The sequence below is a fragment of the Pipistrellus kuhlii genome, unplaced genomic scaffold (assembly GCF_014108245.1).
Source record: "Pipistrellus kuhlii isolate mPipKuh1 unplaced genomic scaffold, mPipKuh1.p scaffold_m20_p_36, whole genome shotgun sequence".
NCBI classification, from domain to species: domain Eukaryota; kingdom Metazoa; phylum Chordata; class Mammalia; order Chiroptera; family Vespertilionidae; genus Pipistrellus; species Pipistrellus kuhlii.
Genome location: NW_023425536.1, coordinates 5,314,320 through 5,336,962, shown reverse-complemented (window position 1 = coordinate 5,336,962; position 22,643 = coordinate 5,314,320). Strand labels below are relative to the sequence as shown.

At 45.5% G+C, this 22,643-nt stretch overlaps 1 protein-coding gene across 2 annotated transcripts in view; it reads left to right on the top strand.

Annotated features, from left to right (window-relative positions):
* LOC118732247 (aminopeptidase O (putative)) overlaps positions 1-22,643 on the top strand; it is a 287,553-nt gene that overhangs the window by 167,177 nt on the left and 97,733 nt on the right. For both annotated transcript variants that reach the window (XM_045570737.1, XM_045570736.1), the window contains exons 7-9: positions 3,754-3,856; positions 4,778-4,885; positions 14,163-14,206. In XM_045570737.1, coding sequence (XP_045426693.1) covers positions 3,754-3,856; positions 4,778-4,885; positions 14,163-14,206 — 255 coding nt within the window. The remainder of the gene's footprint in view (positions 1-3,753; positions 3,857-4,777; positions 4,886-14,162; positions 14,207-22,643) is intronic.

Below are 22,643 nucleotides of genomic sequence, written 5' to 3'. Positions count from 1 at the left end.
CACACACACACACACACACACACACACACACTCTGAGGTGTTTCTAGATGGCTCAGTAGAGTTTTCCTATTTATCCTCTTGCAAGCACCACTCTGGCTACTCTTTGGAACCCTCCCAGCACCCAGAAATCTCTCTCTTCCGCCTGCCAGTACTGCTGCCCAAACGGAACCACTCCTCTGCTCTCTCCCAGCTCTGGTTTGCCTGTTCTTTGCCTCCATCTAAATGGAATTGTGCATTTGTACGTACCGTAGTTCCTCCCTCCCCACCCCATTATCCATGGGACGCATGCCCCAGGACCCCCGGTGAATGCCTGAAAGCAGGGCCAGCTCTGGACCCGACACATGCTGTTTTTCCTGGACACACACTTAACGGACACCCTTCCCGGCTTCTCTCAGGCATGTCTGAGTTGCCAGCAGCACTCCTCGTGTGCTTTGGGGCCATTAGGAAGTAAAGTAAGAATGACGAACGGAAGCACTGTGATGCCCAGACAGTTGATCTGATCATGGAGAAGGCTCCCACGTGACTAACGGGCAGGGAGCATATAATCATGTGGATGTGCTGGACAAAGCGGTGATTCATATCCCAGGCATGACCCGGGGGGAAGGCGTGAGATTTCATCAAGCTGCTTAGTGGCATGCAAGTTACAACTTATAAGTTGTTTATGGAATTTTCAGTTTAACGTTTCTGGCTCCTGGTTGATTGCAGGTCACTGAAGCTGCGGGGAGTGAAAGCGGGGGGCCGGGGAGACAGCTGTGTGGCTCCGTTCACTCACCGTGAGAGTCACTGTCCTTGCAGGAAGCGGGGCTGCATTCGCCAGGGGTCCCCTTCCTCTCCGTGCTCTGTCTGTCTGTACAGGCCTGGGAGGAGCAGGCTCTGGGGAGCCAGCCCTTCCTGCTCACGGAGCATCTTTGCCTCAGAAAGCCCAGGCTGGCCTGGCCCTGCTCCCCCAGCGCCACTTCCACTTTAAAAGGAATCTTCTGGGGACTCGTGCGTTTGCCTTGGACGCTGTCAGCATATATTCTTGAGTACTTCTTCGTTTGGAGAGGGTGGGAGGAGAGAATAAGAGGGATGGGTTTTGGAAGGACGTTTTATTGATTTTGTACAGAGAGGAAGGGAGAGAGATAGAAAGTTAGAAACACCGATGAGAGAGAGTCATCGATCAGCTGCCTCTTGCACAACCCCTACTGGGGATGTGCCTGCAACCAAGGTACATGCCCTTGACCGGAATCGAACCCGGGACCTTTCAGTCCCCAAACCAACGCTCTATCCACTGAGCCACACCGGTCTCTGGAAGGACGTTTTTAGGCAAAGGGCATAAAAAGCAACTGAAAGCGTCACTAGGAACCTGGAAGCAGCGTTCCCCACAGAGGCCTATGTGTCTTTGGTTCCCAGCCCTTCTTCTAGTCTCTGCAGCGCTCAGGGACTCAACTCACAGCAGCTCTGGCTCTCCTGGGGCAGGGAAACTGGTTTGAATTCGGGTTCTGAGAAGCCTTCCTCCTGCAAGGCTGGCTGGGTGTTCCCTCTCAAAGCCAGTGTGGTTTTCCTCTTAGAACGTTCCACCCAGGACACACTTAAGAACAAGAATAAAGCTGGTGCTTTTCAATGGAGTCTTATTGAAGATGAAAGGGACTAGCTATTCCTGCAAGTACTGGCTTGCCGATAAGTCAGGGATCACGTAGAAAAATTGAAACTATGCAGTTTGCTCTCGTGGCTGGGGGTTGCCTTCTCTTGAGGTATCTGCTGGTCCCGGGCCTGTGTCTGCTGGGACAGTGCGCTGAAATCTCCGGCAGAGGCCTATGGGACGTTCTGTGCGTGGCAGCTACAGCACGTGCAGAGTGATTGGCTTGGCAAGCTGGCCCATCCTGGACGCTTCCATTTAGTCCCGCATCCTTACATGCTGTGTCTGTGGTCATGTGGCATCAAGTGAAAGAACAGCCTAACCCATTGCCTCTAACATGGATGGCCAACCTTGTATTTAGCAATATTTATTGCTAACAAATTTGTGATATTTTATTAAGTTTGTTGAGCAATTTATGTAGCCCTACCCCTTACTGGGGATTTTACATATATTATTTCAATTATTCCCCATAGGAACTGGGGACATACATAGAATTATTTGCAGTTTGCAAGTGAATAAATTAAAGATTAGAGAATTTAACTAACCTGCTAGTGAGAAACAGGTTTAAGAAATAGGGTTGTGCCCTAACCAGTTTGGCTTAGTGGATAAAGCATGGGCCTTGGGACTGAAGGGTCCCAGGTTCAATTCCGGTCAAGGGAATGAGCCTTGGTTGCGGGCACATCCCCAGTGGGGAGTGTTCCAGAGGCAGCTGATCAAAGTTTCTCTCATCGATGCTTCTAACTCTCTATCCCTCTCCCTTCTTCTCTGTAAAAAAATAAATTAAATTTAAAAAAAGAAGTAGGGTTGCAACTCAACACCTGTTCTCTTAGATTCCAATGGCCATGTCCCTGGAACTTATGCAAACTAATTGTTGAAAATAGCCACTGGCCTTTCTGACATGCTTATCCTTTCATCGGCCCATGCTTCCTAGTCACTCACCCAAGACATATCTTCAGTGTTTATCCAACAAGGGACTGGTTTTTGGACAGCTAAAAGCTGCAAATACCTTGCCACATATTTTAATTTTAGCTAATTGGTGAAGCTTCACTGTAACACAATTATATTTTATTAAGGAAATGCTTTAAAATATTTAAAACACTCGGATAGATAATGAGGAGACATTGGTTTCAGTCCTAATGTCACCATTAATCAAAACAAGTCACAAGCCCTCAGCTCCTCTTGTCTGTGAAGTGAGGAGGTGAAGTGTGTGGCTGTGAATGTCCCTACCTGTTGTAGAAGCATGGCTTCAACAGTGTGTGTGTGTGTGTGTGTGTGTGTGTGTGTGTGTGTGAGTGTGTGAGTGTGTGTGTGTGTGTGTGATTCTAAAACAGCTTCCTAGTACAAATATTTATTTATTATTTTTCAGTTACAGTTGACATTCAATTATATATTAACTTCAGCTGTACAGCCTGTACAGCATAGTGGTTAGATATTTATATAACTTACAAAGAGATTCCCCCAATAAGCCTTGCACCCACCTGACAGCATGTAGTTATTAGAATATTATTGACTATATTCCCTCAGCTGTACTTTACATCCCCATAACTATTTTGTAACTGCCAATTTGTACTTCTTAATCTCTTCACCTTTTCATCCAGTTCTCAACCTCACTCCCATCTGGCAACCATCAGTTTGTTCTCTGTGTCTATGAGTTTGCTCCTCTCTTGCTAGTTTATTAAACAAACATTTCTTAAAGGAGCCTTAAATGTAAGTCGAAAGAAGTGGATAACATTGGGCTTTCAAAAAAAAAATTTTTTTTTAATGCAAGTTCTTTACTCTTCCAAGCAAAGCTACATTTTTCATTGTATTTCCCAGTTTGTCATTCCCACCAAAAGAAAAGCAGGTTCTTAAATAATGCATATTGGAGCTTAGATTCCATGAGGGTCTGGCAAGTTTTAATCTTGGATAAGATGATGTAAAATATTGCCAATAGCCAACCTTAGGTTGCCAATCCAAATATAAATCCTTACTTGTTCAATATATGAATTTATAATGTGAACTGTTTTAAATTACCATACACCTTAATTCTATTGAATAGAATTAAGACACTGTTGAGCAACTCTAAAAATAAGACTAATGCGATATTATGGTCTAATTAGTTAAGAATGTGCTATACTTTTACTACATCGTTTTAGACCCAACAAAGAGAAAACTGGCCATGTGAGTGACTCAGGATCATCTGTCATCAAGCATGGGCTCAATCCGGAGAAGGTCTTCATGCAGGTGCATTATTTAAAGGTAAGCACATCTAAGAGTCAGAAGCCAGTGACTATGGTATGGCACTTTTTAGATTATACACATAAACAGTGAAGATCAATAACATGGTTGAGCTAAACAAAACAATGATCAATATTATGATGATATTTGACTGGGTAGGTAACTGTCTAATAATTAAAACACTTTATACCCAAAAATGAGGCACGAATCAAAGGAAGCTGAACTGTTTCCTGCCCTGTAGCTCCCTTCTCCCTGCTTCACATCAGCTTTGAAGAGCAGAATCTTCAAATTGTTGTCAGGTTCCAAGTGGAAGATAGGCGCAAGAAGGAAGCATTTTAAGTTGAAAGGCCTTTCCCGATCGCCGAGGGAGAAAGGAGCCAGGACCCGGCCCCTCTGGTTTGAGGCGTGTGTGTCCAGGCTACCTGTAACCCAAGGGGAATACCCAGATGAATTGAAAGCAAAGTAGTCGATCCTTAATTTCTAGAAAGACACATATCACATGATCTCACTTATATGTGGAATCTAATGAACAGAATTAACTGATGAACAAAATAGACCCAGAGACATGGAAGCATGCATAGACTGATGCATTTCAGAGGGAAGGGGAGGATGGGGGTGGAGTGTGAGTAGCAAGAGGTTTACCATAGAACTTACATGCATATGTGCATGACCCGTGGACACAGACAACAGTGCTTTGAAGGCCTGGGGAGGGAATGAGAGCCAGGTGGAGGGGGTCAATGAGGGGAAAAAGGGGGACATCTGTAATGCTTTCAACAATAAAGATAAAGTTAAAATAAAGAATATAAAGGGCAGCCTGGAACACATCACATGGCACATTCTAGATGTGCATAAAGAGCTGGGGGTACACTAGGGCTGACTGTGTAAGAATTTTTCTGATTAATTCATGATAGGATCTTTTTTCTCCTACTTCCTGTCTTCCAGGGCTATTTTCTTCTCCGGTTCCTTGCCAAAAGACTTGGAGATGACACCTATTTTTCCTTTTTAAGAAAATTTGTGCACACATTTCATGGGCAGCTGATTCTTTCCCAGGTAATATATGAGTCCTTGTGAGTCCGTGAAGGTATGGCATCTGGGGACCAGAGCCATGGTTGGCAAATTGTGGCTCAAAAGCCACATGATGCTCTTTGGCCCCAGAGTGTGGCTCTTACACAAAATACCATGGCCTGGGCGAGTCTATTTTGAAGAAGTGGTGTTAGAAGAAGTTTAAATTTAAAAAATGTGGCTCTCAAAAGAAATTTCAATCGTTATACTTGTTGATATTTGGCTCTGTTGACTAATGAATTTGCCAACCACCGCTGGACTAGAGTATGTATTAGAAAGTGGGGAAAAGATTTATGATTTAATACAATAGGAAGTTAATGAATTAGACATAGGAAAGTGTTGTTTTAGGGAGGGATCTCCCTAGAGTTTTGGGACCATCTGAGACCCAAAGCTGTCCTGAGCAGGGATGTGGATAGTTGAATCTTATGTGACCTTAAAAACAAAAGCAAACAAAGCAGCCCTGCTGTTCTTCCACCTGCAGTGATCTTCGCAAGATTGGCTCCTTTTTATCCTTTTGTCTCAGCTCAAATGCCACACACTCAGAGTGACCTCAGCTAAACAGATCTGCATCCGCCCTGCTAATCTCTATCCTTTACCTTTTTCATTGCCTTCATTGTCATTGCCATTAATTATCATTATATTAGAGATCCAGTGCACGAATTTGTGCATGGGTGGAGTCCGTCGGCCTAGCCAGCAATTCAGGGTCGTTTTGGGCCATGGGGGGTTGCCTGGAAGGGGCAGGGGCCATGGGAGGTTGACCAGCTGGCTGAGGAGGGGGGTCACAGGAAGTTGGCTGGCTGCCTCGATCAGGGTCATGCTCAACCTGCTCATCTACCACTTTCAGAACAAGGAGGTGAGGTGTGCCTTCAAAGAAGAGGGACCTATACTCCATGACCTCTCCAGTGATTCCAAAACTTTATCTAGTCCCCTGCTGGGCACTCCTGCCCGGAGGGGTCTTTTGTGCTTCAGTATGGAGGAGGATCTTTCTGATCCTCTTCTGGTGATTACCTGTTTTTGTTTTAATATATTTTTATTGATTTCAGAGAGGAAAGGAGAGAGAGCAAAAGATAGAAACATTAATGGTGAGAGAGAATCATCAGTTGTCTGCCTCCTATACACCCTACACTGGGATTCAGCCCACAATCCAGGCATATGCTTGGACTGGGAATCAAACCTCGATCTCCTGGTTCATAGGTTGACACTCAACCACTGAGCCATGCTGGTTGGGCTGATTCCCTATTTTGAAAATGGCACCAACATCCTTAATGGCTGTCTTGAATTCAGCCATCCTTCAGGCTTATTTTTTTTTTTTTAGTTTTTTTATTCCTTCTTTCTATCGATATTCATGATCTTGTGTGTGTGCACGTGCGGGGGCCTGATGTGGTGGGGCCAAACATGATGGGGATCTCTCTTTTCTGCATCTGGCACAGAGAGATGAACTAACAGGTTCTAAGTGGAGGTGGCCATGGATTTAGAAAGAAAGGAAGGAAGAAAGGAAGGAAGGAAGGAAGGAAGGAAGGAAGGAAGGAAGGAAGGAAGGAAGGAAGGAGGAAAGGAGGGAAGGAGGGAAGGAGGGAAGGAGGGAAGGAGGGAAGGAGGGAAGGAGGGAAGGAGGGAAGGAGGGAAGGAGGGAAGGAGGGAAGAGGGGAAGGGGAAGGGGAAGGGGAAGAGGGAAAGAAAAGAAAGAAGTCACAGAGATAGATTTAAAGCTGGGAGTTGGGTGGCACCCATCCTCTCTGATAGAGAGGCAGCATGACAGTGACTAAGCCCACCAGCACATTTATTTTATACACCCAATACCAGGAAGTAACACCAAAACTTAGGATCAAAGGAGCTTATTTGTATTCTTGAGTAGGCCAGAGCAATCCTGTTGCTTGTCTGGATTAACATATCTAGACCTGCCCTTACCTAGGCTGATATGAAGGCCAAGCTGATTACATTTTCCACCATCTTGGGGAAATGTGTATCCTAGACGTTGCTCTGCCAATCGACTTGGACTCAGCTGTCAACAATTAAAAGAAATGCCCTTGTGCCTTCCTAGGAGGCCCCCTGTGTGTGTGTGTGTGTGTGTGTGTGTGTGCATGTGCCTCTTGTCTTTTATTATTTCTTCTTTGCCTCTTTTTTTCCTTTTTATTCTTTTTTTTTTCTATGTTGTTTTTGTTTGTGGTGGTGGGTTGATTTTTTTTCTTCCAAGTTGTTTTTGTTTTGTTTTGTATTGTTCTGTCAGTGCCTGTGCAACAGTTTGCATGACATGGTTGGGGTTGAGTCTCACAGGCAGCCAGCCCAAGAGCCGAGCCTACCTACAAATGGGGCAACAGGTGTCAAGACCCAATTAGAACTGGAGTGCAAGCATAACCCACACAAGGGACATTCCTAGAGCACTCGGCTCAAGAGATTAAGGAGACTACACCTCTGTGTCTCTGAGAACACCCACTACAGGAGGCCACCCTACTAAGCCTGGGAGTCATAGCAATTCTATCTAATACATAGAAACAAATAAAAGTGGGGAAATAAAGAAACAGGCCCCAAATGAAAGAATAGGAGGAATCTTTAGAAAAAGAGCTAAATAAAATGGAGGTAATCAATTTATCAGAAAAAGAGTTCAAAGTAATGTTTTCAAGAATGCTCAACAGGCCGAAGCCAGTTTGGCTCAGTGGTAGAGCGTCGGTCTGTGGACTGAAGGGTCCCAGGTTCGATTCCGGTCAAGGGCATGTACGTTGGTTGCGGGTGCATCCCCAGTAGGGGGTGTGCAGGAGGCAGCTGGTCGATGTTTCTCTCTCATCAACGTTTCTAGCTCTCTAACTCTCTCCCTTCCTCTCTGTAAAAAATCAATAAAATATATTTAGGAAAAAAAAAGAATGATTATCTTAAAAAAAAAAGAAAAAAGAATGCTCAACAGCATGAAAAAGGACATAGAAACCATGAAAAACATCTAGTTGGAAATAAAGAATAGCATATCTGAATTAAAGAATATAGTGGAAGGAATGAGCAGTAGGTTAGATTAAGCAGAGTATGAAATCAGCAAATTAGAAGATAAGATAGAAAAAAAATCAGTCAATCAGAGCAACAAAAAGAAAAAATAATTGATAGCCCTAGATGGCTTGGCTTAGTGAATAGACTGTCAGCCTGCGGAACGAAGGGTTCTGGGTAGACACCTCGGTTGCAGGCTCCTTCCCAGCCTGGGCCCTGGCTGGAGCTCATGCAGGAGGCAACCAGTCTCTCACATCAATGTTTCTCTCTGACTGTCCTTTCCACTTCCACTCTTTCTAAAAATCAATGGAAAAATATCCTCAGGTGAGGATTAAATACTAATAATTCTTTTAAATTGTAAAATAAATAAACAGCATACACATACAGATAGTTTAAGGGAACTTTGGGATAATATGAAAAGTAACAACATCTGTATCATAATGGTACAGAGGGAGGAGAAAGTGAGCAGAGATAGAGAACTTGTTTGAAAAATAATGACAGAAAACTTCTCTAACCAGTGAAGGGAAAAGTCACACATGTTCAGGAATCACAGAGAGCCTCAATCAAGATTAACTCAAAGATACCCACACCAAGACACATCATAGTTAAAATGGCAAAGATTAAAGACAAAGAGAGAATCTTAAAGGCAGCAAGAAGGAGACAGTCAGTTACCTACAAAGGAGCTCCCATAAGGATGTCTGTCAGCTGATTTCTCAACAGAAGCACTACAGGCAAAAGGGAAAGGTATGAAATATTCAAAGTAATGAAAGACAAAGATCTGAAACCAAGACTAATCTATTCAGCAAGGCTATCATTTAAAATTGAAGGTGAAAAAAAATAATAAAATAAAATTGGAGGTGAAATAAAGAGCTTCTCCCCCCCCCCCAAAAAAAAAAAGAAAAAGAAAAAGGCTAAGGTAGTTTTTTTTACCACCAAACCAGAATTATAAGAACTGTTAAAGAGACAGATGTAAGAAGAAGAGAGAAATAGAGATAAAGAGATAGGCATAAAGAATAAAAATGGCAATAAACAAATACCTATCAATAACAACCTTAAATATAAGTGGATTAAATGCCCCAGTCAAAAGTCATAGGGTAGCTGGATGCAAAAGAAAACATAACCCATATATATGCTGTTTACAAGAGACTTACCTCAGAACGGGCTGAAAGTGAAGGGATAGCAAAAAATATTTCATGCAAATGAAAATAAAGGCTGGGTAGCAATACTCATATCTGACAAAATGAACTTTAAAATAAAGGCTATAATAGAGACAAAGTCACTACATATATATAAAAAGCATGAGTTTATATATACATATAAACTTTTGGTGGATTTTAAGGGAAACATTGATAGCAATACAATCATAATAGGGATCTTTAATACCTACTGTCATCACTAGATAGATCTTCCAACAGTCAACTAGGAAACAGCAATCTTAAATGACACACTAGATCAGGTGGATTTAATTGATATTTATAGAAGATTTCATCCCAAAGCTATAGAATATATATTCTTCTCAAGTGCACATGAAACATTCTCAAAGATAGAACATATGTTAGAACACAAAATGGTCTTTACAAGTTCAAGAAGATTGAAATCATATCAAACAGTTTCTTCACCCTAGCTGGTTCTGCTCAGTGGATAGAGCATTGGTCTGTGGACTGAAGAGTCCCAGGTTTGATTTTAGCCAAGAGAACATGCCTGGATTGCAGGGTCAATCCCTAGTAGGGGGATGTTCAGGAGGCAGCCTATCCATGATTCTCTCTCATCATTGATATTTCTATCTCTCTCCCTCCCCCTTCCTTCTAAAATCAATAAAAATATATTTTAAAACACACACCCAGTCACACACACACACCTTCTTGGATCACCATGACATGAAACTAGAAATCAACTATAATAAAAAATTAAAAAACATTCAAACCCATGGGAGGCTAAACAGCATGTTATTAAGCAATGAATGGGTTGCCAATGAGATGAAGGGGGAAATAAAAAACTATGTATTTGAAGAAAGAAATAGAGAAAGATACAAACAAGTGGAAGCATACACCATGTTCATAGATTCAAAGAATTAGCATCATTAAAATGTCCATATACTCATCATTCTATAGATTCAACACAATTCTTATTAAAATACCGATAGCATATTTCATAGATCTAAAACAAATATTCCAAAAATTGATATGGAAACAAAAATTAGCCTCAGAAATCCTAACAAGCACAAAGTTGGAGCAATCACAATACCAGATATCAAACTATATTATAAAGCCATTATAATCAAAACAGCCCGGTACTGCCTTGGCTGGTTTGGCTCAGTGGATGGAGTGTTGCCCTCCAACCAAAGGGTCCCGGGTTCGATTTCAGTCCAGGGCATGAGCCTTGGTTGTAGGCTTGATCCCCAGCCCTGGTTGGGACATGTGCAGAAAACAAGCAATTGATGTGTCTCCCTCACATCAATGTTTTTCTCTGTGTGTGTGTCTCCCCCTCCCTTCCACTCTCTCTGATAAGCAATGAAAAAATATCCTCGGTGAGGATTTAAAACAAACAAACAAATAAAAAAAAAAAACAGCCTGGTACTGGCATATAGGTTAATGGAACAGAATAGAAAACCTAGAGATCAACCCATGTCATTATGGTCAGATAATATTTGACAAAGGAGGCAAGAGCATCAATAGAGCAAAGACAGTCTCTTCAATATATTGTGTTGAGAAAATTGGGCAAGTACATGCAAAAAAAAACACACAAAAAAACACTAGTCCATCAACTTACACTATCGATATATACAAGAATAAACTCAAAATGGATAAGACTTAAATGTAAGCCACAAAGCCATAAAAATCCTGGAAGAAAACATAGGCAGTAAAACATTAGACATCTTATGTAGTGGGTATATTTTTGCAGATAAATCTCCTAGGGCAAGAGAAACAAAGGAAAAAAATAAATAAATGGGACTACATCAAACTAAAAAGCTTCTGCACAGCAGAAGAAACCACCATCAAAATGAAAAAGGAACCCACTATATGGGAGAATATATTTGCCAATGATACACCTGATACATGGTTAATATCCAAAATATATACAGAATGTGTACAATTCAACACCCGGAAGACAAATAATCCAATTAAAAAGGGAACAAAGGATCTGAATAGATATTTCTCCAAAGAGGACATACAGGTAGATGGCCAATATGTATATGAAAAATGCTCAACATCAGTAATCATCAGAGATGCAAATTGAAACTATAATGAGAGATCACTTCATACTAGAGTGGCTACCATCAATAAATCAGCAACCAATGCTGGGGAGGATGTGAAGAGTTATGAACCCTGCTGCGCTGCTGGTGGGAATGCAGGTGGTGCAGCCACTGTGGAGAACAGTATGGAGTTCCCTCAAAAAATTAAAAATGGAACTGCCCTTTGACCCAGTGAATCCACTTCTGGGAATATACTCTAATAATCCCAAAACACCAATCAGAAAGGATATATGCACCCCTATGTTCATAGCAGCATTATTTGCAATAGCCAAGGTCTGAAAACAGCCCAAGTGCCCATCAGTAGCTGAGTAGATAGAAAAGCACAATGGAATACTATGGGACTGTAAAAAAAAGAAGTAACTCTTACCCTTTGCAAAGCATGGATAGACCTGGAGATTATTATGCTAAGTGAAATAAGCCAATCAGCGAAAGATAAATATCACATGATTTCAGCCGAAACCGGTTTGGCTCAGTGGTAGAGCATCGGTCTGCGGACTGAAAGGTCCCAGGTTTGATTCCGGTCAAGGGCATGTACATTGGTTGCGGGCACATCCCCAGTGGGGGGGGTGTAAGAGGCAGCTGGTCGATGTTTCTCTCTCATCGACGTTTCTAGCTCTCTATCTCTCTCCCTTCCTCTCTGTAAAAAATCAATAAAATATATAAAAATATCACATGATTTCACTTATATGTGGAATCTAATGAACAACATAAATTGACTAACAAAATAGGGTAAAATAAATTGAAAAACAAAATAGAATACAAAAATTTTCCGTATTCACTGAAAATTCTGGAACATTGTTCTCTGCAGTTCTATAAAGAAAGATCCAGTTGTAACTGGAAAATGCAAAAGGGCAGAATTAAAGTTAACTCTGTATTTCCTGCTTCTCAAGCAATTAAATTCTCCCCTTTGTCATTGAGTTAATATAACCCCTCCCCCACACACACACACACAAACACTCACATACACACATGTAAGTGAGCATACATTATTGGACAAATATGGGACAAGTTAATATGGGCTCTAAGGAGATAATGAAGTAAAATTAGTAAGAAATTATACTACTGTACTTGGATTTTTAGGAAGCGAGATATTCAACCAGTGAAATAACTGAATGTGACCTATTAATAAATCAGGTGTGATAAGTTAATTTCTAATTCAACAGTTATACACAATAATTACTAAAGTAAGGACCTCGAGCAAAAACAATTCTTCACATTCTAAATGGTGCTCTTGCTCCCTTTGTACTTGTTTTCTCCATGACTGTGTCCACTGCAGGTGCAAAGAGGGATAGCAGATGTGAGGGGTCATTCTGTTTGGGCTTGTCACCTTTCATTTTTTAATATTAGTTGCTATTCTTGGTATCATTTATTTGGGGTGAAGCAACAATACACAAGTAAAGTCTTAGAAGGAGAACGGAATTTGCAAGAAATAAATTTTTCATTACTGCCCTTTATAGGGAGACTTTGCCTCTGGAAGAAGTGGACCTACTATGCACCCATAACTCATAGAAAGGGCTGGCAGGCTTCGCCCATGTGCGACGGCTTTGCCTCGTGTGTTGATAGAAGAGGAACACCTTGTCATACAAATTGTTTGCAGATTTCCACTCCTTCGTGCTTGCATCTGTTTGTAATCCCAGGGTCTGAGCTGCTGCTTCCATCTCACATTCTGAGTTAAATGGGTCTCATCAGAGCCTGCACTGCCCAGGTCAGCAGGCTTGGCTGGGGGAGAGGGGGGCTCGTGGAGAGGAGGGGGGCGGGGCTTCCATCAGGGATGTTCATTTGGCTTTGCTGCAGCTGGTCATCCGAGCCCTTGCAAGGACCTGCTTTACAAGATTTTCAGTTTATTAAAAGAAAAACTTCAAGTGTAGATCCCAAAAATGTTAAAGGATGTTCTTGTTTGCTTCATGGCCTATATTTTTTCCAAAATGTATCTTGTCAAATCTTCAGATGATAGAAGGTTTAATTTAGCAAGTAAAAATGCACAACACCAGGTTAAATTTGCACTTTGGATAAACAGCAAATACTCTTTTAGTGTAAGCATGCCTCCGATTTAACTGGGCATCCAGTATTGTATCTGACAAACCTAGTTGAAGCCAAATCAAGGTTCTAGAATTAGATGGACTGGAATGGTTGGTCACAGTATTCAAGGTGCAAATTAAATATAAATGACATTGAACATTCATATGTGAATTTTTTAGGCCTTATGCTAAGTGAAATAAGCCAGTCAGCGAATTATGGTATTGTGGTCATGTTTTAAAAAGAGTCCTTATATTTCAGAGCAATTTACTGAAACATTGATTGGTGAGATTATGTAATGTTTGGGGTTTGCTTCTAAATAATACAAGAGGCAGATAAGTGATACAAGAGGCACAGTGGCAGTGGGTTGATGGGTACATGAAGGTTAATTACACTCTTGTCTTCTTTTGAATGTGTTTGAAATTTTCCATAGTGTAGGAAACAATGAGTGTGTGTAAGTCATGTCTCTAGGTTTAAAAAATTTATTATTGAAACATCCTAGGTTGTCAGTGGCCCTGGGAGAGGCTGCAGACGGAGCCAGGGAGCCGGAAGCATCCTGGCTGTGGCCGCTTTGTCCCTCCCCGGGGACGGTGGGGGGGTAGCCGTCTTCTTGAGCTTCGGCATTATCTTTCCATAGAGCCCAGGAGAGAGTTGCAAGTCACTCCCCGGCCTCTGGGCTCTGCGGTCGCTCGGTCCGTAGGGAAGGCTCCTGAGGGGACTCGGCTCGGTGGGGACAGAGCTCTATGCTGTGGCCAGCCTTTTGAAAATAAATAGTTGAAACATGAAATGAAATAAACTGTTGCTTTAGGTCAAAATAGCAAACATTACATTTTTCAATTTGTTTGTGGTTTTTACAAAACAAACCTCTTTACCTGATCGGACCGAAGCGCCGTAATTAATAAATAAATCGGTGCAGAGTCTAATGATCCAGCGTGGACCCAGCTTCCAGAGCAGGTGAGCTGCCGGCAGCCGGGGCAGTGACACATCGGCGGACATCTTTCATGGTGTGCTTTTTTCTTATTCCAGGATTTCCTTCAAATGCTGTTGGAGAACATCCCAGAAGAAAAAAGGTGAGCACCAACTTAGGAGTCAAGAGCCTCGTTTTACTTTTAACGTTAAAAACCACCTGCCGTTGTTCGTTTGCTAAACTGAGGAGGTTCCGCCTTCCTCTCTGAATAGAGGCCGGGCCTGGCCCAGCCCGCGGGGGTCCTGGGAGGACCCGCCAAACTTAGCAATGGGCTCGCGTGAATATTGGGAGCCAGTGGCACAGCAGGGGTTCCCCAGTGTTGAAGTGGTACATGAGGCGAGCCAAGGACACGGCGTGGCCTCAGCTGCTGTGGAAAGCGTAGCAGCGAGGACCGTCCTAAAGCCCGGGACTGTGGATAACGTGGCTGGGTACAGGAAACGCTGTCGGTGAAGGTGAGCTGTGGGGAGTAAGAAAAGCCTGGGGGTCGAAGTCGGGCTCTTCAAGGTTCTAACCCAGCTCTGCCCCTTCCCATATGTAACACTGGGAGCAGGTCACCTCCTCCCTCCGAATTCCCGTTTTTCTGCCCTCTCTGGCGGGCTTTCCCAGAGGACCCGAGGGGATAACACGTGAAAAGTAGGTGCTCAGTTAATGATGATGCCGCTAGAACAGTAAAGCTTCTGTGCATCAGGCACTTGCGGGCTCTGCTTACAGGAGAACATTGGCTCCTTATTACAGCACCCGTCTCCTCCTTTTTCTCTTCATCATTATGGTGATTATTTTAAGCCAGTACTTCGTGGGACGTTGCTGTTTGCAGGCGCTCAGTTAAAATCTGAATATTGCTACCCGGGCATTGTGTTTTTATTCCTCTTCTACCGGCCAGAGGCCTGCAGTGCCGAGGGCCCAGTGAGCAGCCAGGGGCACAGCTCCGTGTGGCAGGCGGGCTGCTCCCAGGCGGCCGCTCTGAAACCTCTGCTCTTACCCACAATGCTCCACGTGAGGAAGCAGAGGCTCCCAGTGACTTAAAGATCCCTTAGTGAGCGAGGGGGGAGCTGTTTGCAGTGAGGTCTGTCTGCGCCTCGCCCACGCTCTTGGCAATGCAAGCTCGCTCTGACAGAGGGAGACCTCTTCCTTGGAGGTGCCCCGTTTTCGCCTGGCTGACCTACAGGGGTTCCCGGAGGGTGTAAGGCCCACCGCAAAGTTTGGATAGATTCATCCCAACCCTTTCTTTCTAATTTTCTATCTTAATGTAGGCACTAAAAGCAAATAGCCTGAAACATAATTTCTAAAAGCAAAATTGGTATTCAAACATTAAAGGGGGCATCTTGGGAAATTAACATTTCTTTCAAGAAGAGCCAGTATTACTCTCCTTTCTGACCCCCAGTTTTAGCCATGAATTTATGCTCAGAACTGATTTCCAAATGTGGAGATGAATTCCTTCACACAGACACTGACATGGACCCATGCAAGGCCAGACCCCGCCATGTCACCGCGCCTGCCTGACAGGCAGCCTGATTGGGGTTGTGAGGGTGAGGTGTCAGGACTGAGCCCCCAGGAGATGACATGAAGTTCAGGGAGGATCTGGGGGCCATGAGGGCTTGGAGAGTTCTTCTTCATCCTCTACCGTTGCCTACCTTCAACAGTTAGAAATGTTATTGGTAGGCTTTTTTTTTTTTTTAATCAGATGGAAACTCACACATCACTCAAATTAGTGCATCAAACAGAATTAACATAGCCATATCATTTCTTAATTCCTTCATTTACCTCTTTCTGTTCTTGCCTTTGATGCTGAAGGAAGTCTTATCCAGGGAGATCGTGTGGGCTGCAGTCATTGGCTTTTCCCGGAGACCGCTCGAAGGAGGTGTGGCTTTTTTAGGAAGGTCTGAAATGTTTTGGATTTACCGTCTTTTCTTCTTAAACAGAAATGCGGTTTTCGTCATGCAAAACGGGGTGGTCATTATTCCTAAGGTCAGGAACAATAATTTACCTGCGATATTTTTCTTGTATACCTGGCCTGGATGGAGTGCTTTCCCTACCTACTAACACCGAATGCAACAAGAAAAGAACTGATAGAAGTTGTGTGTTACCTCGTCACCAGAGTCTGTTTCTGAGTAATGACTGTGCATTCTTTCACAGCGGAGTGCCTTGGGGCACAAATATAGTCATTTTCATGGCAGCAACGGAGTGCCTTGTTAGCTTGGGAAGGCTTCTCTCTTTTTGTCCTCTTCCTAATGCGGGTGTGAGTTCACTTGCACGGCCCTGAGCACTGTGGTTCTGGGGTCCTGGATATTGTCGCCGGGCGTATTTATGGAGGAGACACACTGTGGGCCCACAAAGAGGCCTTTGTCATGATGGTGGAAGCTACGAGCAGCATCTCAGGGTGACGGTGGCCAGCGGCACCACCTCCCTCCCCTCTGGGGGGACGCCTCTCCCAGGAAGATCGTGTTCTGGCCAACAGGTTTAAGCTTCTTTTACAAATTCTCCTGAAAAGTTAAGGCAATTTCTTTCCTACAGTGAATGTATTTCAGCAAGTGTCCTGGAATACTTTTTGAAACTCAACCGTCTTTCCTGCTAACTAATCTCAGAATCGAATTCAGCTATTGAAACAGACTGTCTGCCCTTTTACCTGGGCAGCATATTGTACCAATTTTATCTCCTTCTCCCAGTAGATGGAGGCCCCACAGCTGGCCCCAGAGCCCCTCATTGCTGGCCCCACTGCAGGATGGCTCTCGGGCACATCTGTTGGGCACCTGAGCCATTCTGCCGGGCAAGGGTTTTCAGATTGGACCCACCAGTCAGGGCAGAGGGGCTGTCGTGCTTCTTTTGTGTCGTTCTCTTGCTTCAGTTAATTTAACATCTTTGCTGAGCACCTTTTACACTGGTGCTAAGCTGGACTCGGGGGAGCAGAAGGAATAAATCCCATGCCCAGCCCCCAGGGAGCTCCGAGTGGCCTGCTGCAGACATACCGGGAGCAGAGCGCTGGGACTCCGTGCGGGAGGTGCTCTGGAGCTTCCCAGCCCTGGGTGCGCAGAGGAAGGGCTCCTCGGCAGCCCTGGCCTCCAGCCTCCAGGCAGAGAAGCGCCACTGGAGGTTTTAGGTAGGAGGTGCCACCAGCGGATTGGAGAGGTACTCTGGGGTGGGGGCAGCATGGGAGACAGATGGACATGGAAGAACTAGAAGTCAAGAGACCAATTAGAAACCAGTTCAGCAGTTCACTCGAGAGATCTAGAGCTGGAATGAGGGCAGGGATGCTGGCAGTGGCGGCGGCGTAAGGAGCAATCTGAGAGACTCCGGAGAGAAGACTCGGGTGATGGGTTGTGAAGTGGAATGGAGGCATCCAGCACGAAGCTGGCCTTCCCTTCTGGGCACTCTGTCACTCTGAAGTTGCACTGGAAGTTTTGTCTGAGCCGTCCGTGTGGTGCAGAGGGAATGGGAGGCGGTGTTTGGAAGTGGAAGCAGGGAGATGGAGAGTTGTGTTTTAGACACTGTCAGTGAGAGGTTTCTGTTCAAAGGGTGATGTTTAGGAGACCACGGGAAGGAAAGCCGGAAGTGCTTGGAAGGAAATTGGGACAAATCCTGGGCCCTGGCCTGCCTGGCAAAAGCTCGCTGGGGAGCGCCCTGCTACCCATTACTCCTACGGTATCAACAGCAGCCGGTCCTCCTCTGCTCGTCAGTACTGTGCTTGTGTGTGCATGTTCCTGTGTTGGTCCCATTCAGTGCTTTTCCTGCCCCGCGGAGCTGGGCATACTTGTTTTATACATGTTAAGTCAGCAACCTGCATTCTCTACCCCAGCTCAAGCTACTTGTTTTGATCGAGAAAGTAAACAGCTGTGAGTAAAGTTGAGATGTCCACTAGTTGCATTCCAGAATAAGAGCACCTTCCGATTCAGACCCAAGCACTGAGGTCCCAAAGCTTGCCTCCGTCTGGTACCCGAGCTTCCAAGGTCTTGCCGTTCGTCCTTCAGGTCATGTGGAAGCTGGGCCATGTGCTTTCCCTTAAGACGTGGGTAGATCATGTCCTTTAGAATCCCGAGAGGCAGAAGACGGGAGTGAAGAGTGAAATGTCAGTACAGACATTTCTCCGGATCAACAAGACGTTGACAGGAACAAGTAGCAGATGTGGCTGATGCTCCTCCCTCAGAAATCAACTGAAGGAGCAATGCGGCATGTGCCATGCCATTCCCACGCGAGCCTGGGTCTATTTCTTCATACTTTAACTTCACAAAGAGACAAACAATTGCTCACTTTGTGGCTTCCAACCAACATCATGCCAGGTTTTCTGACATATTCTCTCCCCTGCTGCAGTAACCACGTGTGACCACATTCGCAGCTCACAGGGACTGGAGACAGACCCCTGAAATGCAGTCGCCTTCCAGGACATAGAGTCCCGAGAAGGCTGTTCTCCGGCCACTGGGCGGACCCACCTCTGCCGTGCAGGCCCTGAGGCCTCGGTCGGGAGGTGGAGTGCCGTTCACAGGCCCAGATCTGCAAGGCATGCAGCCGAGGGCCTGTGTACTTTTAGCTATGTGTCGGAAATCAATTTCCATAGCGGTCAGACATGCAGAAGAGTAATTTCCTGTAAGTCCTGGGTCCCGGCGAAGTGGAAAAGCTCCTGCTTGTCTGTGGTGATGATTCAAGCCACATGACCTCAGGGAAAAACAGCCCCCAGGGCTGGACTCTGAGTCTCTGGACGAGAAAAGCCGACCTTCGGCTTTACTGCTGCTGTAGATCCTTGTCCAGAACGAAAATCCACCCACTCTGTCACGTCAAATCGTTGGGATCAAAACGCAAAAACTATCTATGTGCTTTATTTTATGTTCCTTAAACACCCTGACTGTTGAGCATTTTCACACTGCCTCTCATCATTTCCTTGTGAGGTACGGCCCCTTAGAGTATCTATAATTTTTCTAGCAGCTGGAGTTCATGCTTTCATCTTCTCCGGGCTTAAGGCCTTGGTCCACATCAGCCGTCCATAGACAGCCGTGGGTGCGGTGTGACATCTGCACGGATGTTGCGAGTCCAGAAACCTGTCTTGTCCGCAGCCTTTTGTCTGGTTGACACTGGCCACTCCTCTCACGCTGGAGTTGCTCCATCTGCTAAAAAGCCACACCCAGCTGACACCCACTTCACAAAGATAATACGAAGAATGAAGTCATAATGGTTAGAAGATGCTTCAGAGCTTCCCAAAGGAAAGTGATCTGAGACTTCCCTCCTGGATGCAGCTGAAAGATGAACTCTCCTGCCCTCACACCTTTGCCCCTCCCAAGAATCTCCCCGTCTCTTCAAAGCTCTAATCCAAGAGCAGGCAAACAGGACACCTTCAACGCAAGATGGAGGGGTCAGCGTTGTTTGGAGCAGGCTTCTCTGCACCGTAAATCAGAAAGTGATGCATCGTGACACCTGGCAATAATACTGGTTTTGCACAGATATTAAATGAGATCTTTTTTTGGTAGTGTATGGAACATAGAAGATGTTCAACAAGCTACTCCTTTTTAAAAATATTTTTTATTTTAAAATTATAGTTGATGTGCAGTGATTAGACATTTATATAACTTACAAAGTGATCACCTCAATAAAACTAGTACTCATTTGACAACGTATATAGCTATTACAATATTATTGACTATATTCCCTATGCTGTACTTTACATTATCATGTCTGTTCTGTAGCTACCAATTTGTACTTCCCAAACTCTTTACCTTTTCATCTATCCTCCAACCCCCTCCCAGCTGGCAACCGTCAAAATGTTCTCTGTATCTATGAATCTGTTTCTGTTCTGCTTGTTTATTTCATTTTGTAGATTCCCCATAAAAGTGAAATCATCTGGCATTTGTCTTTCTCTGTCTGACTTATTTCACTCAGCACATCACCCTCTAAGTGCATCCAAAAAGAAATGAAATCTTGCAGATGACAAGATTTCATTTCTTTTTATAGCTAAACTAGAGGCTCGGTGCACGAAATTCACGTATGAGTCTGTAGGGTGATGTTCCTCAGTCCAGCCTGCACCCTCTCCAACCTGGGACCCCTAGAGGGATGTCCGGGCAGTCGAACATCCCTCTCACAATCTAGGACTGCTGGCTCCCAACTGCTCGCCTGCCTGCCTGCCTTCCTGATTGCCCCTAACCACTTCTGCCTGCCATCCTGATCACCCCCTAACCACTCCCATGCCAGCCTGATTGATGTCTAAAGGTTCCCCTGCCAGCCTGTGTGCCCCCAACTTCCCTCCTCTGCTGCCCTGGTCTCCCCTAACTGCCCTCCCCTGCAGGGTTGATCGCCTCTAACTGCCCTTGCAGGCCTGGTCCCTCTCAACTTTCCTCTTCTGCTGGCCATCTTGTGGTGGCCATCTTGTGTCCACATGGGGGCACCCTGGCGACCCAAGCGGAGGCCCTGGTATCTGGAATTTATTTACCTTCTACAATTGATACTTTGTAGCCTGGAGTGGAGCCAATCCTCCTGCTCGCTCCATGGCTGGCAGCCATTTCTGTTTGGATTTGTTTACCTGCTATAATTGAAACTTTGTAGCCTGGAGTGGAGGCTTAGGCCAGCAAGGGCAGGCGGAAAGCTTGGCTTCCTCTGTTGCCTGGAAAACCCAAGCCTCCCCCCTGCTCTCTGTGGCTGTAGCCATGTTGGTTGGGTCTATTTGCATACTCACTCTGATTGGCTAGTGGGCATGGCTGGTGGGTGTAGCAGATGATGGTTAATTTGCATATTACTCTTTTATTAGGTAGGATGCTATTTCATTGTATATATGCACCATTTCTCTATCCAGTCATCTGTTGATGGGCATAGGTTACTTTCATATCTTGGCTATCTATATAATAAAAGCCTAAGTGACCGTTATGTCAGAACGACCAGTTGCTATGATGTGCACTGACCACCAGGAGGCAGACACTCAACACAGGAGTTAGTGCACTCCCACAAGGAAAGCGCCACTCAGCCAGAAGCTGGGCTCAGCCACAATCACTGCTGGTTTTTACAATCAGAAGTTATGGGGACTTCTCTCCCAGGCATTGGAACCCTGGACTGGAGATGTGTGGAGCAGGGAGCCCTGGCTGCTCAGGGGGACCTCTGCAGCTGAGATTTCCTTCCCAATGTTTAACCATCCCATGTGGGTGTGGGTCCAGCCCATTCCATGTCTCCACCCCTTCTAGTCATATTGATGTGGCTTCTTCTGGATACACTTAGTTGTAGGACACATGCCCGCATACATACGAGTGTGCCACACAAAGGTACACGCATGCACACACACAAGCACATGAGAGTGCACACGTGTCCACACTCTCCCAGCTTACAGAGTGGGCGTGGCCATTCACCCTGAGATGGACGCTGGTAAGTGAGAACAGGAAGCGGGGAAAGGCCCAGGGATGGCGGCCTGGCTTCCCTGCAGTGGTGTGTCCAGGAGCACCACGGAGTCTGGGAACCTGGGCCCGCAGGCTCTGGAAGTGGCCATCTCCCCCAGACTCACTTATGCTCTCCCCTTCCCTGTACTGTTGTCCCACCAATGGGCATCGTCTTGGAAAATGAACCCAAAACACTTCCTCTGTATGGTGTCCCCTCTGTCAGGGCTTCTTCCTTTGCCCTGGCCAGGAGAGAGAAAATGGACGAGTGACACGCTTCTCTCTGGGGAAGAAGAGGAAGGGAAAGTACCGGCCAGCCCCTCCTCCCTCACCCCCACCCCCATTCACCCCAGCCGCTCCTCCCTCCCTCCCTCCCTCCCTCCCTCCCTTTCCCACTGCGATGCCACACCGCCCATGAGGTGAGGGGCGCACTGGGCCTCTAGCACCCATCTTTCCACACAGAGAAAATGTAGCATAGAGCATATAAAATTTAAAAAGATACACATCTTAACAACTTGGGAGCATCTTAGTGGGAAAGGTGATTATTGTCTTTAAAAGGGATGGTTCTTATTGCACCAATAGTGAAACGTGTTTTCATTCATTCAAATAAAAAAATATCAATAGAGAACCTCTTTTATGCCAAGGCCCATTTTGGCGCTGGGTTTGCGAAGTGAGTGAAACAGGCGTGGACCCTGGTCTCCGAGAGTTCGGTGCAGCGAGGAGCCGGGGAGGAGTCACCAATCAAACAAACCGATGATGCCGCGGTCACCTCGGAGCTGTGGCACCCAGCACGGGGCCGCGTCTGAGCGGGGACACCGACTGCAGGAGCGGAATTGCTTACGCCTTCAGGGAGACACAAGCTAAAGCCCATTGGCCCTAAATATACTAGTATCCTGGTTACTCAGCGCGTTTAGGGAGGACTCAAGTCAGTGGGCGTGAAACCAGAAGGATTTCCGCTGACTCTGCCGAGCGGGGCCTCTCAGGGCTGCTCGCGGCCGAGGCGGAGGCGGCGGAGGCGGCGGAGGCGGCCCTGCGCCCTCCTGCGCTCGCGGTGGTCATGCTCGTGTCCCTGTGAAGTCCCAGGTTCACGTGGACGCACCCGGGCCGCAGGGCTCAGGCCTCACGTGGCCCTCTTAGGAAGTGGCCGGGCCTGATGTGTCTGAAGTGCCCGGTCCCCGCCCTGGCGCCCAGGCTGGCTGCTGGCGT